We start from the raw sequence: 17,118 nt of genomic DNA, 5'->3' as shown, positions 1-17,118 counted from the left end.
GATTGGTTACCGCGTCCACGTTCACTGAGACCGATAACGTCGTGCGCATGTGCACAGCCTCAGCTTCAGTAATGACAGAACTTTCAGCTTGGCTCATTTTATCTTAATAGCAGTCATTCAGTCAGGCAATCCTTTATCTTAATAGCAGTCATTCAGTCAGACAATCCTTTACAACCTTGGGGTGATGTTAATAATATACCACAGACAGGAGATAAATCAGGTGTGCACAAGGCAAAGAAATGGACAAAGTAATTTCAGCAAATGCCTGACTATTAACTTTTTATTGATGTTCAACAGCAGACAGAACAGACATTAACACGGAGAACTGGCATCCTGCTGGCTTATCACTTTAGCAGGAGTTAACAGTGATTTTGATTTTATTCTTAAAAGAGTCACAGCATCACAGACAGGTTTGTTATTTCAATATCTACCAGCAGAATCAGAGTGAATGTTTATATAAACTCAGAAAAGAAAGAATTAAATGATGTTGAGGTAAAAAAATTCAACTCAAAGTGTAGCTAAACGTGTAACAGGAGATGCAACAATAACAGAAGAAAAACAAATATCAGTGAAATAACACAGAGCATAAAACATCTGCAGTGCTGTGTTCTGCTACAGGCGATTAATCCATGAGGCTGTCCCGGGATCGCCTCAGCACCGGGTCACAGCGCCGTCTACCTGCTGAGCTTCATCGCAGGAACCTCTGCAAACAACAGATTACAAAGCTGTCAGCAGTGGGAGACAGTTTTAACTGTTCACATGAGCATGTGTGGATGTCCACAAAGGCACTGGGGTGGACAAAAACAAAGGAGCCTATTTAGCCATGGGGAGTGAAGCATGCTGGGTAATTAAAGGGAGGGTAGATAAGGGGGCATTATGTGGTTAGATTTCCAGGACAACACCACACATTGTGTACAAGAGACAAAGCTATTGTTGTGTCCAGTGTCCAAGCCTGTGGGACTGTGGGTATATGGGGGGCACGAGTACAGAGATTCATTCGGGAAAACGCAATTATTTACAAAGTTGTAACCACACAAATAATGCACTAGAAAGTGATGGCATTTGTCTGCAGTGCTGTGAAAAATATTACTGTGCAAAAGTAGAAGAACATGTGACACCGGTGCACAGAAGGTGAAAACAGAGGACCTGATTTTCAGTCCTGTTCTTGTGTAATTTGCATCACCTCAGCCTTTTCTCCCCATTCACCTTAAGAATGACTTTACAGGAGACCACTAGGGGGACGTAAGGAAGATGGCAGCATAAGCTTGCAGCTCCCGGTCAAAACTCGAAAGAAAACCAGAATTCGAATATTTCCACCGCTAAACCGTGTAATAAATGCCATGAAAGGTGGAAGAAGGTCAAAAAGACAAGGAAACATTAAGGATTTTGTGAAACAAGTGGAGCTGGCAAGAGGAGGCAACGCAGACATGTCCAAGAACAGCATGCAAGGCGAGCAGATGGAAGATGTAGCTAGCCACCCCCACGCAGGCTTACAGGACATTATTAAGGAAATTCACTCACTTAAAGCCGAGTTTAAACCTGAGTTTGCCACGTTTAAGAAAGACATCAAACAAGAAATGAAGGACGAATTCGACAGCTTCAAGAAAGACATTAATATAAAACTGTCAGAAACGGCGAATGAGCTAGCTAGCCATGAGACCAGACTCGAAGAAGCTGAGAAAAGACTGGAAGAGATGGAAAGGTGGAATTTGGCCGCAAAAGACGCTCTAATCCAGTCGCTCCAGCAACAACGGAATATTCCGATGAAACTGGCTGACTTGGAAGGCCGTAGCCGACGGAACAACATTCGCATTTTTGGCCTAAAAGAGGGCTCTGAAGGAAACTCTGTGCTGCAGTTTGTGGAAGACTTTTTGAGAGCTGAGCTTTCGCTCCCGCCGGATTCTGCTCTAAATATTCAGCGGGCGCACAGAGCTCTGGTGCCAAAACCCGGACCAGAAAAACCTCCGCGATCGGTGGTGGTTAATTTTCTTCAGTTCTCAACCAAGGAGATGGTGCTGAAGGCAGCGTGGAAGAAAAACGTTATACATCAGGATAAGCAGCTTTTCTTTGATCATGACTACGCTACCGACGTGATTCAAAAGAGGAAGGAATACGCTGGAATTAAGAAAGCCTTAAAAGAGAGAGGAATTCGCTTCCAGACGCCTCTGACCAGAATCAGGATCCACTGGGAGAGCGGCGTCAGGACATACGACAGTGGCCGGGCGGCGGCGGAGGAGCTAAGGAGGAGAGGAATACAAGTGGAGGTGCCGCAGCGGAGCGGGGAAAGCGCGCTGCTGGAGGAGCGACTGCAAAACGCATTAGGATGGCAGCGATCTAACACCGAGAACTTATAAGTGAGGATACAAACATTTGAATCCGGTGGAAATGATTGAACAGTAGAATTCAGAAACTAAAGGTTCATTATTTTGTTGCTTTTCAAGGCAAGGTAGACCAGAAAGTGGTAGGTTTTCTTTTTTTTTTCTCTATTTCTTTTAGGAACCTATGTTGGATCTCACAGGGGCCCCTAATCTGAAAGGGATATACCCCCCGAACCACAGGGACGCTGTGGGTAAGAAATACGTATTTTCAGTTTCTCTTAAGTTTCTTGTTATCTTGTTCCAAGTTCTTAGAGTTAGTGTGGGATGCTATGATAGTGATAAGCCAAAAATAAAACTAAACTTAACAGTGAAAAGATGAGGAATATAACGCTGGTGTCAATGAATGTCAATGGGATGAATAACCCAATTAAAAGAAGTAAAGTGATACTTAAAATGAGAAAGCTTAATGCCAATGTAATATATCTACAGGAAACACATCTGTCACAGGAAGAGCATGATAAATTAAAGAAATTTGGGTACAGAAATTCTTACTATAGTACCTGCAAGAAAAGTCGTAAAACGGGGGGTAGCAATACTTATTAAAAATTCAGTTAATTTTGAATGTTCTAAAGAAATTGTGCGGCCCTAGTAAGCCTGGATGCAGAGAAGGCTTTCGACAGTGTAGATTGGAACTTCCTATATGCCGTGCTTGAAAGGTTTGGTTTTAATGACAGCGCTGTGATGTGCATCAAATCTATTTACCAATCTCCTACAGCTCGAATTAGAATCAATGGCAGCCTAACGGAGCAAATCTCTCTCGAGAGGGGTACCCGCCAGGGTTGTTGCCTCTCACCTCTTCTCTTCGCTCTATATACTGAACCCCTGGCACAGGCCATCCGACAAAGTGAGGAAGTGAGAGGAATAAATATTAAAGGGGAAGACCGCATCATCAGCTTATTTGCAGATGATATCATACTCTACCTAGAAAATCCAAACCAAACTTTAATTCCGATGTTTAATGTAATTAATATCTTTGCTGAACATTCGGGGTACAAAGTTAATGTGACCAAAACTCAGATACTGGCTTTCAACTATTTGCCATCCGAAGAGGTTAAAAATAAGTTTAAACTGAACTGGACTGCAAAACAAATAAAATACTTGGGTGTAACTGTGACTAAACAATTGAGTGACCTTTTTAAAACAAATTATGATGGACTGACCACTCAGATTAAACACGATCTAAACCGATGGTCAACTCTTACACTAGACTTTAGTGCAAGAATCACAACAATAAAAATGAGTATCCTCCCACGGCTATTGTACCTTTTCCAATCTCTGCCAGTTAAGATCCCAGTGGAAAAATTCAAGGACTGGGATAGGCTCATTTCTAGATTTGTATGGAATCAGTAGCGGTTTTTGATACGGGCGACACGGGCGGTTGCCCGGGGCGGCATCGTGGTGGGGGCGGCATCACGGGCATCGGCAAAAAAAAAATAAAAAAAATGCTCGTACTCATGCTGCCCCGACATCAGCCAGCGCATATTGGGAATGTCATAGGCACCAATCGGTTTTCTATCGCCCATTTGCTGGGAGTAAGGGCGCCCTCCGTTTGCGAGGTGCGCTGCTGCTGCTTATGCACAGGGAGGAGAGGGCGGGCGGCGGGGATTCTCTGGCTGGCTGGAGCAGCATCTAATAACCAACTCGCAAAATAAAACAAAACAACAAACACGAAAACACCAGACATTATGATACAGACTTATAATTTGCAACGATGTTTTTTCGAAATTCTATACACGAAAAGTGAGCGCGAGAGCCCTCGGTGCGCCTGCGCGCTGCTGAAGTCAAAGTAAACTTTATTGTCATCTCCGCTACATACAGTCCAGTATATCGAGAGACGAGGCGACGAGGCTCCAGTTACAGCAGTGCAAGTAAACAAACAATATATATAAGAAGAGTAAGAAAATAAATATACACTTTAGGACTCGGGGTAAAGGGATCAATAACAATTTAAAATTTACAGTTTGATGATTTAAAGTCTCACACACAATGCGTGGAAAGGGGAGGGGCCGGCTGCTTCCAAATAGAGCACATTTCATTCATAATGATGTAAATCCAAGCCCATTATGTATTCATGATCTGAATCCTGGGTTGTGTGAAATCCCAGAAATACACCTTAGACAAAGTGAATCTGTGAACTAAGGTGTAGGTCTATTAGGTTATGTTGTGGTGATCCTCTGGTTGAGGGATGGGTGTTCATACTGGAGTGCAAAATTAAAACTAATGGAAGATGGACAAGAAAAGTTCAAAGCCATCAGGTGCTCAGTTTAGAAAAAAGAGAAAAGAAGAGGAGAAACGAGCAAATGATACAGGTAAGCAGATGTGTCATTGGATAATGGCAGGTCATCCTGAAACAATCAGAATCAGAATCATACTTTATTAATCCCTGAGGAAATTATGTGGGTTACAGCTGCTCCAAGAAGAAATGGTAAAAAACAGTAACAGTAACAGACTAAACTCCAAACAATACATTATGTTACAGATTTTAATATTAATTAGTCAGTGTGAGTTGTTGATTTGTCCTGTTCTCATTGTATGATGAATTATGATGGCTGTTTGGTAGCTGTTTGCATACATACTCACTCTCTCTTCATATGTGTGTGTGTGTGTGTGTGCATGTGTGTGTTTCTTTGGCGAAATTCAGTATGGTTCCGAGAACAGTTTTATGTTAATGTAATATTAATCCTTAATATGTTTTATGTGTGTGTGTGTGGGGGGGGGGGGAGTGTTCGCCCGGGGCGCCAAACAGGCTAGGACCGCCACTGTATGGAATGGTAAAAGGCCTAGAATAAAATACACAACATTACAACTATCTCGGAAGCAAGGTGGTGTGGGACTCCCCAATCTAAAAGATTATTACCATGCGGCCCAAACCAGACCAGCAATAAAGTGGTGTGATCAGAACTTTAATGCTAAATGGAAAGATATTGAAATAAAAGTACAGGATGTCCCAGTCCAGACATTTCTTGGAAATGAGCAACTTAAGAAAACTTTACAGCATTTCCTTGATCCTATAACATCCCTCACTCTAGAGATATGGTTTGGCCTAGTTAAACAAAGTAAGTTGGAAAGAGAGGTTAAGATGTTAAACTGGGCTGCCTATGTTGTTGGTGTTATACCAAGTGCTCACGACTCAGGATTCAGGAAGTGGGAACAAAAAGGAATAACAGCGATTTGTACAATAATGAAAGATGGCCATTTGATGAGTTTCCAAGATTTAAAAGATCGGTATAGTATAGAGAAAACCGATTTTTACCGGTACCTGCAACTCAGAGATTACTTTTCAAAGGAAGTACGAAGTCCGCGTACGTCTTATGGCATGCTGGATTGCGTAATTAAATCATACAGGGGCCTCCAATTCAAGGAAATTTCTGTACTATATAAAAAACTAAGAGAGAACACGGCAACATCAACTGAATACATAAAAAAGAAATGGGAGCAGGAAATAAAAACTGATATCTCAACTGAGGAATGGTTAGATATGTGTGAAACCCAGAACACAACGACTAACTCAAGATGCTGGAGAGAATTTGGATGGAAACATCTTACTCGATTCTTTATTACACCAAAAATCAAAAGTAAGCAGACTCAAGACAGTTTGCCATGCTGGAGAAGATGTGGTAACATGGAAGCACATCATACGCACGTGTTTTGGGAGAGCCTGAAACTGCATAATTTTTGGAAGAACGTGACTCTTGTAATAGGCAATATCTTGGGCTATCAATTACCACACAATTTTAAAACTGTATATCTTGGGAATATTAGGGAGTATGTTATGTACGACGACATGTATTTGACAAAAATCCTATTGATAGCTGCAAAGAAAGCTATAACAAGAAACTGGTACAAACTGGATCCACCTTCTTCAAAAGACTGGTTAAATGTTGTTGGAGAAATCTATGCAATGGAAAAAATGACTTACATTCTCAGATTAAAGGAAGATATTTTCGTTGCTAAGTGGGAGAAGTGGACATTATACGGCACCAAGGGAAATTAATGAACGAACAAAACATTTAAGGTCTATAACTTTGTATATCCATTGATGCATGCATGTATAAAAGTATGTATATAAGCTGGAGTATGTATGCTGCGGAGTAAAGGCAGGTATGCATATGGTAGTTGATTAGAATTGGCACCCACACCTTTTGTTTGCTTTAGTTCTGTTTGTTTTGACTCTGCGCTTGTATGGTTATTTCTTCTGTAATGTAATACATGTCTGTGTTTAAACTGTGACAAAACTATCAATAAAAACTACAATGTCAAAAAAAAAGAATGACTTTACAACCACCTGTCCACTGAAACCACTGGATTTATTCCTATTTATTAAGATCATGACTTTCAGATACTCTTTATCTTTTCTTTTTTTGTTTAAAGGACACGTTACTCACCATGCTGAAATACATGAGCTGTTTTTTGGCTAAAAGCCTTTTTGGGAATTACCTTCCTGGTTCAAAAATACTATTTTATGCCTTTAAAACTGTTAACTTTGGCCTTTTTTTGTAGATTCAACTAAAGTAATAGGAAAAAATGTGGTCCTAAAGATATCATGTAATATTGGTTCTTTGTTAAGCCATCAGTTATATGTAGACAATACCGTTTGATTCCTTGACTTGGGTGTCTTTTATACACTTGAATGAGTCATAGGTCACTGTTATGTGGCTTAAAACTGTCAGGTACAAGGACTGGAACAAAAATGAGTGAAAAATTCTGAAGAATGCCTGAAGTTCTGCTCAAGACCACTTTAAAAATGAAAACTCTGTTAGTACAGAGTTCACTTTCATCTATGGAAAAACAGAGTGAGTTAATTATTACCACTGAATTTATGACTTTGTGAATAACAGCAATCTAATTTTGAGAGAAATCTTTCAGGATATCTGAAAGATGATGACAACATGTGGACGTGAGGAAAATATAGTTCACAGCAGAGACATACAGATACTCTAAATTTTATGTGTATGTTAATTTTCTGCTTATAATACAAGATTGTTTGGTCACTTGGTTACATGTGTAAGGTTTGCAGTGACAGTAGACGACACCTGATCTCCCTACATCACTCATGATTACATATAGAGAAAACTACAGAGTCTAACATTGTTTTGTCAAAGTTATACGCCGATTCAATATGGATTTTAGTGACCTCCGACTGACGTAATGTTACTGCTACTGAATTTATGTCGCCTGCTCTGGCCCCTGGAAGACAGCTGACTATGGCTGCTGGTGTCTCTAGCTTCACATGTCTCAAAACAGAACTACCACAAAGTTTGACCCCCGGCGGGTGTGTCGCCGAGTGGGGAAAAACGGTTAGACACACGAACAGGTTGGTGGTGTACCTGGGGCTTCTGTTTAGGACTATGCTTCCTCCTCACCGTCACCCAGCCGCCCTCTTTCCCCAGCTGCTTGGGGTCTGCCGGGGAACAGCTAGCGGGGCCTACGCTATCTTCGGCTGCACCAGCTACAGGGGCCTGGCTAGCTACGGGTGTATCAAGGGTGCGAAGCCGAGTCTCCAATTCAGTAATCCAACTCTCCAGAGCTGCAAATATGCTACATTTATTACAAGCATCATTACTGCTAAAAGAGGCCGAGGAGTAACTAAACATCTGACACAATGAGCAAGAAAGTGCAGGAAGGACAGGTGAAGTAGCCATGGTGCTAGCGAGTCGGCTACGAGCTAAGCTAGTGAAACTCTAAAGACACAGTAAGTGTATCAGCAGGGAGTGCGCTTTGGGTGAAGCACGTGAAGATTACACTACGGGACTTTTTTAGATAAAAGGAAGGTTGGAGATAAGCTACACAAAAACGCCACTGTCTGTTGTAACAGGAAGTGATACTCTACTGCAGAGAGTGGACACCAAGTGACAGCGCCCTTTGGTTTGACTTTAACATTAGCTAGCAGAGCAGCCTAGTGTGTCCTTAACATGGGTGAGCCAAGTGTTGGGATGCGAATAGATAAGAATTTAACAATTCAGATTACTGATATCACTTATCAATACGATTCCATATCAACTCCCTTATCAGTTCTCACTGGCTCCATTTTGAGAGTCACTGCCATCACTAGGCAGCATATCAAAGAAATTATGTCCATGCAAATTAATTGCATGCTGGCTTACTTGGTGTTAGCATGCTGTCTGTGCAGATGCTTGCAAAGAGCCGCTGTTGTGCTAGCAATATAATACAGTTGTTTCTGTCCTGGATGCAGTTTACACTTGACCATCGTGCTGTCATCCATGCCTGTTATTAATCTCTGTCTCTCTTCCACAGCATGTCTTTATCCTGTCTTCCTTCTCTCACCCCAACCGGTCGCAGCAGATGGCCCCGCCCCTCCCTGAGCCTGGTTCTGCCGGAGGTTTCTTCCTGTTAAAAGGGAGTTTTTCCTTCCCACTGTCGCCAAAGTGCTTGCTCATAGGGGGTCATATGATTGTTGGGTTTTCTGTTGGGTTGATTATTGTAGGATCTACGTTACAATATAAAGCACCTTGAGGCGACTTTTGTTGTGATTTGGTGCTGTGTAAATAAAATTGATTGAACTGAATTGAATGTGCATCATGCACATAAGGATGAACTACTGGAACCAGGTCTTTTCATCTTCCCATCCCTAGTCAACAATTTTTTTCTTTATTGTTGTTGTTGGTCCATTTAGAAAATGTAACATTACCAGCGTGTTTATAACGTGGTTAGAGGGGCCCCATCTAAGACATTTGGTTTGGCACAAACCGGTTGTGACAACACTTTGGCAAAACTCCAGCTAAACATAACTCTTGTCAATATTAAACACTGTTTGAAGATATAAAAAATTAAATATGAAACTTTTAAACTACTGATTTTAGCCATCACGTAACAAGCAAAGCATGGATTTATGAATAGCCATCACAGGGACAGTTAGACAGCTAGCTGTAACTTAGCTATGCAACTTGTATCAGTTGCTTCACGTCAAATTTAACTTTACTGATACTCATGTATTCAATATTTACAAAATTGATTTAAAAAAAGTTAGGACATTGTGCAATATCAAATGATATATTATATTCATAATAGAAGAGAAAAAAATATTTAATAAGTTTAGTTCATTTTGAGTTTGATGACAATGACACTTCCTCAAAAACCTGGTCCAGGGGCATGTTCACCACTGCGTAGCGCCCCTCTTCTTTTGGCAGTGTAAATATGTTTGAACTGAGGAGACCAGCTGCCGGAGAGGAATCACATTTTTCATTTCATAATGTCCCAAATGTTTTCAGGTCTAAGGTCTGGACTGCAGGCAGTCCAGCTCAGCAACCAGACACTTTCACTACCGTGCTGTTGTAATAGATGCAGTTTACAGTTTAGGAGTGTCATGTTAAAATAGTCCCTGAAAAACCCACCATTTGAATGGGAGTATTTGTTGCTTTAAATACCCGATATATTGTACATTCCTGGTGGTGCAAAGGCACTGAACCACCTTAACCTGCATATGTGGCTGGAACGATAAACAGTGTTCACTGGCAATGATTTCAGAAAGTGTTCCTTAGCCCATGAAGTAAGTCCCCCGATAGAATGATGCCTGTTTTTAATGCACAGAGGCCCTGAAGGCCATTGACGTGTCACACTGATTTTGAGCATTGTTCCTTGTGCACAGAGATTTCTTGAGAATGTTTTGATATTATTATGACGGAGATCAAAAATGAAACGTTGCCTCACTAAGATGCTCTTTTTTCAATGAACCTGTTAGTTGCAAAATGTTTCTCTAGATGTTTTTTTGCATCACTTTTACTTCTAGCTTTGAAACAAAACTTGATGCTGCGATCAAACTCAAAACAACCCTTTTTGCCACACTTTCTCAATTTAAACACTGGATGTGTTTTTTGTCCTACTGTAAATAAAATGTGGGTTCATGACATTTGCTAATCATTGCATTTGCTTTCTTACGCATGTAGATTGACATTTACAGCTTTTTGGAATTAGGGTTGTACATATTGTTGTAGAAGACATGTGACATAATAGTCCAAGAGATCTTTAAGTACGTCTCATCGTTGTTTTGGTTGATGCTAGCTCACGTAATATATAATACTAAACCATAAGGGTTGTTGCCATTGTACATTGCACTTTTTTGATGATAATTTGGGCTGTTTTCTCTGGGCTTTGTGTGTGTTGTGTTTGTTTGTTTTTGTCTCTCTGTATGGACAGATTGGGGACAATAAAGTTACCACTGACCACACAATGTGCGAGTTAGCTGACAGCACACAAACATTAACAATGGGATAGTGGCTAATAGGAACGGTTTTATGAGGTTAGGGAGAGCTTCTTTACCTGCACCACAAACGATGCCACGCCCACAAACATAGCCAGCAGCATCATGCGACGCAGCCTGCCCAAATTGATCTGCTTGAGCAGAAAGAACCGAGCCCAGCCCAGTTTCTTGGCAGTGTGTGGGGGGTAACGCATGCTGTTCACTCCTTCCATCTTCAGCTGTTTGATTAGGCAGCTGCGCATGTGGCTGAGCTGGTCAAAGCCGTAGCGACCGTGATAGCAGCCCATACCACTGTTACCTTAGGACGAAAAAATAACAAGTCAGCTTCAGGAGGAAAAACCAGTAAGTCTGATGGAGGGTTTGATGGGCATCCACTCACCAACTCCTCCAAAGGGCAGAGAGCTGACAGTAAAGTGAACCAGACAGTCATTAGCCAGCAGAGCTCCACTGGATGTCTCAGCTATTACTCTTTTGATCAGCTGTGGATCACACAGGAAGAGTGAAGGGAAGAGATTTAAAGAGGTCTAAATAACAGGAAATGACGTCTGCAGGTGATGTGCTGCACCTTGTTGTCATTGGAGAAGACATAGATAACCAGCGGCTTCTCTCTCTCATTAATAAATTGGATGGCCTCATCCACACCGCTCACTGTGATGATGGGCAGCAGTGGCCCGAAGATCTCCTCCTTCATCACTTTGGATTCGCCTGTAACGTTCTTCAGCACAGTGGGAGCTGCACACAGACGACAGGGTCAGAGGGCAATGACCAATACACTGCACATTCAGAGCTTTGGAACAGAGGCTTTTTACTATTATTCTTACTCTTATGTGTGCAGTCCGAGACAGACTTCAGCTGCCTCCTAGTATTTTGAGGGATACCCGCTGGCTCCATCATACCACATAAATACATACCTATATAGCACTGGGATTCATCAGAGTCTCCACCAACAACAACTGTGCTGCCCTCCATGAGAGCCATGATTCTCTTAAAATGCCGCTTGTTGATGATCCGTCCGTAGTCCTCAAAAGTCTTTGGATCATCTGTGTAAAACTCCTGCATCGTGTCAAAGGAAGATCGTTTAAGAATAAAAGAAGCATTAATGACCGTCTCAAAAAACAATCTAGTGCTGTGCAAAAGTCTTGAGCCACCACTCATTTCTTTATATGGTGCAAACCAACCTTGATGCAGTTCTTGATCTCCTCCTGTACTCTGTTCTGGATGGAAGGGTCACACAGGACGTAGTCCGGAGCGATACACGTCTGTCCACAGTTGACAAACTTTCCCCACGTGATGCGACTGTAGGAAAAAGAAAACACACTTGATGTTTGGAAACCCAACTGTGTTTTTTAAAGTTTCTCCTTTGTTCTACAGACAGGACCGACCGGCACGCAACAGTGATGTCACAGTTCTTGTCGATGTAGCAGGGGCTCTTCCCTCCCAGCTCCAGGGTGACTGGGGTGAGGTTGCGAGCTGCAGCTTCCATCACCAGTTTGCCTACTGCGCTGCTGCCCGTGTAGAAAATGTGATCAAATCTCTGCCTGAGCAGCTCCTGGGTTTCTGGCACTCCACCGGTCACTACTGGGTACAGGTCCTGTGGAGAAGGCGTCAAGTCATTGGAACACTAGCACGTTTACACTACATGTACGAGACAGGTAATCCAACAAGGAAGGAGCCTCACCTTGTCTAGATACTGAGGGAGGAGCTCCTCCATGACCTTAGCAGAGTGACAGCAGACCTCAGATGGTTTTATTACTGCTGCATTACCTGAGAGAGCGAACAGACACAGTGGCATGGATGATGGTACGCTTTAAGAACAGACTGAGCAGAAGACGCAGTATTCATTCACAGAACCAGTGGTTTTATTTCTCACACTTTACTGGTTAAAATTCAACAGTGAATCATTGGTGACAGTCTACGACCGCAGCAGAGTCTTTCTCCCAAAATGAGCCTCTTTGGTTTGTCAGCTCAAAAAGATCAGTCATAGCCTGTACATACTTATAGTTATAGCATATTCATACATACCTTCATACCATGTACATTGTAACATACCTATAATAGACCCATATTTTGTGATATATCTATATTATTGCTAAAGCACTTTCTAGATGGTTGCAAACTGCATTTCGATGCCTTGTACTTGTGACGTGTGCAATGACAATAAAGTTGAATTCTATTCTATTCTAAGAGCGAGTCTTCCTGTCAGCAGTCACTCATCTGCAGTTCCAGTGATCCATGCCAGGATCCTGAAACTCTCCATCATTTTTTTTAAATGTCTACGTCTGCTCGTCAAAGTGAGGAAAGTCACCAATGTCACCAAGTGGCTTTTTAGCCTTACAAGAACAGAAGTGTAAAAATACTAATGCATTTTTTAATGACATTAGTCTACCAGAACATTTTTCTTGTAAAAAAGGGGGGCCTGGCAAAAAAAGTTTGGGAACCACTGTTTTAAGCCAAGGTGGATCAAACTTCTGCGCTCCAAGCCAAAGCTTGGTGTCTGACAGGAGCACACAGGGCTACTGTACAGAGCCTGGAGTGGAAAAACAGAAACCGAGTGTGAGGAGACAGAGCATGTGGTTCACAAGGATTACCTGTGCACGTACTGATCTTGGGCCATGATTACTAGTAGCATACAACACTGTAACAGTATAAGTAAGAAAAGGACAATAGGTCCACTTTAAACAGTCCTTCCTTTGTGACTAATATCTCTGTAAGGCTGATTTGCCGACCCTGCTCTCTATGATGATGTGCAAAGTGTCAGTGCAACAGTATTTGTGCAAAAGGAGGTTTGGACATGCCAGCAAAGGTCACACATGTGCTACAGATTATGCACCTAAAAGAATACTGGTAAGTAAATACACATGGGTATACATGGTACCGGCAGCAATAGCTCCGACCAGCGGCTGCAGGGTGACAGCCCAGGGATAGTTCCAAGCACCAATGATGAGGACCACTCCAAGGGGCTCGGGATGCACGAAGACCTCATCCGATATAGTGAGGAGGCTCTTCTCCACTGGCCGAGGAGCTGCCCACTCTGCTAGCTTCTCGATAGCGAGCTTGATCTCACCCTCCACTCCCAGTGTCTCAAATAGCTCCGTCCCGTGTTCACTCTGAAAGCAGGAGCAAAATCCAGTGTTGGACAGTTTGCCAGTTCAGTCCCGTTTCAGTCCTGCTTCAAACCAAACTGCTTCCTGGATGATCTGCAGCTGGTCTCCACAATATTCAATATGGCACCAACACAAATGGTGACACCGTTTCCATATGAAGTAGAGCTTCAGGCACACAAAGTAAGAAATAGCAGTCAGATTATTGCAGTGAAGAAAATGAAAGCATGTCCCTTCGGTGTTTTTTTAATATATCATTTGTTTGAGAACTTATCTGGTGTCTAAACTGCTGTGAACATACAGACGTATATCATAAATATACAGGAACTGGTCCTGCCAGAACATTTGTTTTAGTATTAACACTTTCCAGCCACGTTTCATTTTCTCCACAGGGAACTTACATGTCACACTGTCACAGCCACCCCTCTCTCTCTCTTCTTGTAAATATTTTATACTTTTTATTTCTATAATTTTTCTGTAACACAAATGAATGTGTCATGATCTTTGCCCTAATAAGCTTAGGTTACTTATTGTTGTTTCATGTTAATTTTTGTGTCATGTTTAGAACCATGAGTAAGAAAGGTGCTCTCAACATGCTCCACAGCACTCCTAGTGGGCTACTAAAGTGGGCCTAGTTAAACAGCCAGCTGGCGTATCCTCGGCTCACCATTAGCCCCTGATTACTCTGAGCATCTGCCAGTCTGCTCAGGTCTGTGTTAGTGCTAGGGTCCATGTGGATGTCCGTGTATCATTATTTAAACTGTATGGACTCATCCTCAGAGACTTTGTATTACAATGTAGCATCTGCACGCGCCCCCCCCCCCCCAAGCCAACAGACTCGAAGCTCACGTCAAAGACGTCAGGACAGGAATCTCTAGCTGTCCATGTACGCAGCAGTATCAATGATTTAGACCCACACATCTGGTAAAGGGCTGATCACTATAGGGGTGCTGCCCTCCTCCACACACTTCTTGGACTACATAACACTCCCCTCTCACTTGCAGTACTTGCACTAGTCTGTATTGCACTGTTCGACTCTGTCTGTGTACTGTATTTATTTATTCTCATTTTTTCCTATTCCTATTCTATTTCTATTCAAGTACAATACTGCTGTACTTATTCTTAGTTTATCTTATTTCTGTATAGCTGGATTTTTATCACTTTTATCTCTACAGTTTGCACCTCTGATCCAGGAGGACATATTTTGTCCCACTGTATACTCGAGTGTATATTGTTGGGTTGACTTGTCTGTGCAAGCATCCGAGAGAGAAAAGGGGGAGAGAGCAGGTAAGAGCTGTACCTGAGGTGTCTGGTGTGTCCAAGACTGTGCTCACACACTTTAAATATTTATAAGCCATTAATAATAGGAATAACTGATGACGACAGGTTCATTCACAGGTTCACAGACGATGCTAATGTACCATGTGCTGTTAACAGTGATACTGTCACCTTGCTGAGGTCCTTCTTGACAGCCTCTGCTATGTCCTTCCGTCTCTCTGTAACGAAGCGCAGCAGGTTCCTCAGCTGGTGGATCCTGCTCTCCAGAGGTTTGGTTTTCCCCGTCTGGAAGGACTTCCTGGCCCGCTGCACAGCCAGTTGTTGTCGGGACATCCTTCACAGAAAGCTACAGCACGTCAGTATTATACTCGACTCTATGTGTGCACTGTCTGCTAACGAAAGGCTACATTTTCCCCGACGATAAGCACTGAAGATAACGTTATAGAGACTGTAGCTAAACGTCGATGTCACACGTGAAACGTCAACAATACCCTAAAACAAGCGTGTCTGAAGTGTGTACGGCACCGGGAATAAACATGATGCTATCCTCACTGCTAGTAACGATGAAAGGTTATATAACCTTGTTCGTCATGAGCAGCTTTCCCTGAGCGTTAGCTGTACAATCAGTGTTTGAGCGCCATTATGATCTAAGAATGTGTTCAGTACTGCATAAAACTCCACAGTGCACACATTGTTGGTGGCGCTCCAGCTCGGATTAGCCTGGCTGCTAAAACAGAGTGTTTATGTGTAGCTAACATGTGAGCGTTAGCACTAAGCAGCGTTAATAACGCGTGAACATCTGAAGACCGGCTATAGCAAGTAAGTTTTACCTTAAAAAGCCCCTATTCCACTCCACCCAGTTCAAGTATGAACCTCCAACTGGATACAATCTGCAAAGTTGTCGCTAGGTGATGTTAAAACAAGCCCAGGAATGACGATCGCAGTAAATGGACGGCATGCATGACAATCAAGGAAAGGACCAATCAGCACAAGAGACGTCTAACTAAGCACCGCCTACCATCACAACAACAGGCTGCTTTTAAAGGTCAGAAGTGCAGGGAGGCTTGTCGGTCAGATTTGGAAAGGTTGATCTGCAGATATTGAAATTCTTATCAGAAAGACTGGCAGACCCTGACGGCAGGGACACATAAATAAAGTAGAAATAAAGTGTAGAAAACACGGTGTTCTTTGAAAAGTGGCTATGACAAAAGCGTGACATAATTTGTTTTGTAATGTTTTATTTTATTTTTCAAAGAACAAAACAACTAATTAAACCATTTAAGTGAAAGTTTTGCTTAAAAATAAAACACAAAAGATCTTGAATAAGTAGATGGCAGCAGTGCGGAAAGAAACGAGAACATAAGGAGCACCAGCTGCTCCTGAAACATGTCTGAGGTCTACTTTGGAGGATCCCGCACTTCTCATGACTGTCAGCTGACGCCACTGTAGCAGCACAATCTCCCAGTTTAATTACACTGAGGTCCTAAAATGCAGCCTTATAATAGAAGAATAGAATAATCCTTTAATTGTCCCAAAAGGGGAAATTTGGTTATGAATGAACATAATGAACATTGCCTAACAACTATTCAGAGAGCTGCTCGTGGATGTCACTGGCCACAACATTGTGCTGACTTCCTGTCCCACTCCACAGAGAAGGGATTGTCTTAATATTTTCACAACTTGTTCATTGTTACTATTGTTTCTTTGCTCTATGGAAGTCAGGTGTTTGGGAAGGGGGCCACCCAGCTTTTCCTGACTTTTCTGGTTGGTATGGTCATTTCATATCTGACATCATCAGGTTAAACCAAGAGGCAGGGTGTTTTTTCCATAGGAATGTTTTATTCTGTTTGTTTTTCGGATTGTGGAATAATTTCACAGGAGTATTTGTCTCAGAGGGAGATGTTGAGCGAGTCGTGGGATTAGTGAGTTTTATAGGATTTTCAGGTACTCGTGTGGATTTCTAAATTTGCAGGCTTAAGCTATCGGTACTAGCTAGACTTAATGTGAACTGACAGCCCTCTGTGTTACACAGTCATAGGCTGGTTCAGAGGAGGATGAATGCTGTTGTCTAGAACAGGGGTGTCCAACTCCAGGCTTCAAGGGCTGGTGTCCTGCCGTGTCCTTGATCCAACACAGCTGATTT

General features: G+C 42.3%; 1 protein-coding gene across 1 annotated transcript; it reads right to left on the bottom strand.

The window, feature by feature from the left end:
• Positions 1-262: 262 nt before the first annotated feature.
• LOC116311456 (aldehyde dehydrogenase family 3 member A2-like) lies at positions 263-15,941 on the bottom strand. Its single transcript, XM_031728577.2, has 11 exons — positions 15,806-15,941; positions 15,147-15,309; positions 13,472-13,703; positions 12,275-12,360; positions 11,979-12,187; positions 11,775-11,892; positions 11,508-11,649; positions 11,162-11,328; positions 10,976-11,075; positions 10,656-10,894; positions 263-703 (listed from the first exon to the last, which is right to left on the bottom strand). The coding sequence occupies exons 2-11, from the start codon at positions 15,306-15,308 to the stop codon at positions 689-691; spliced, it is 1,470 nt and encodes a 489-aa protein (XP_031584437.1). The 5' UTR covers position 15,309; positions 15,806-15,941; the 3' UTR covers positions 263-688.
• Between the last annotated feature and the right edge of the window lie 1,177 nt (positions 15,942-17,118).

This window comes from Oreochromis aureus, linkage group 14 (assembly GCF_013358895.1).
Source record: "Oreochromis aureus strain Israel breed Guangdong linkage group 14, ZZ_aureus, whole genome shotgun sequence".
In the NCBI taxonomy this organism is placed as follows: Eukaryota; Metazoa; Chordata; class Actinopteri; order Cichliformes; family Cichlidae; genus Oreochromis; species Oreochromis aureus.
Note: the sequence above shows the minus strand (reverse complement) of the source record. Positions and strands in the feature narration are given on the sequence as shown.

What these genes read in the sequence shown, in the direction of transcription:
- LOC116311456 (XM_031728577.2), bottom strand. Translation starts at nt 15,308, where the DNA reads ATGTCCCGACAACAACTGGCTGTGCAGCGGGCCAGGAAGTCCTTCCAG. An exon ending in GACATCACTGTTGCGTGCCG is followed by an intron (nt 11,893 to 11,978) that starts GTCGGTCCTGTC and finishes TTTTTCCTACAG; the next exon opens with TCGCATCACGTGGGGAAAGT. An exon ending in TGAATCCCAGTGCTATATAG is followed by an intron (nt 11,329 to 11,507) that starts GTATGTATTTAT and finishes GTCTGTGTGCAG; the next exon opens with CTCCCACTGTGCTGAAGAAC.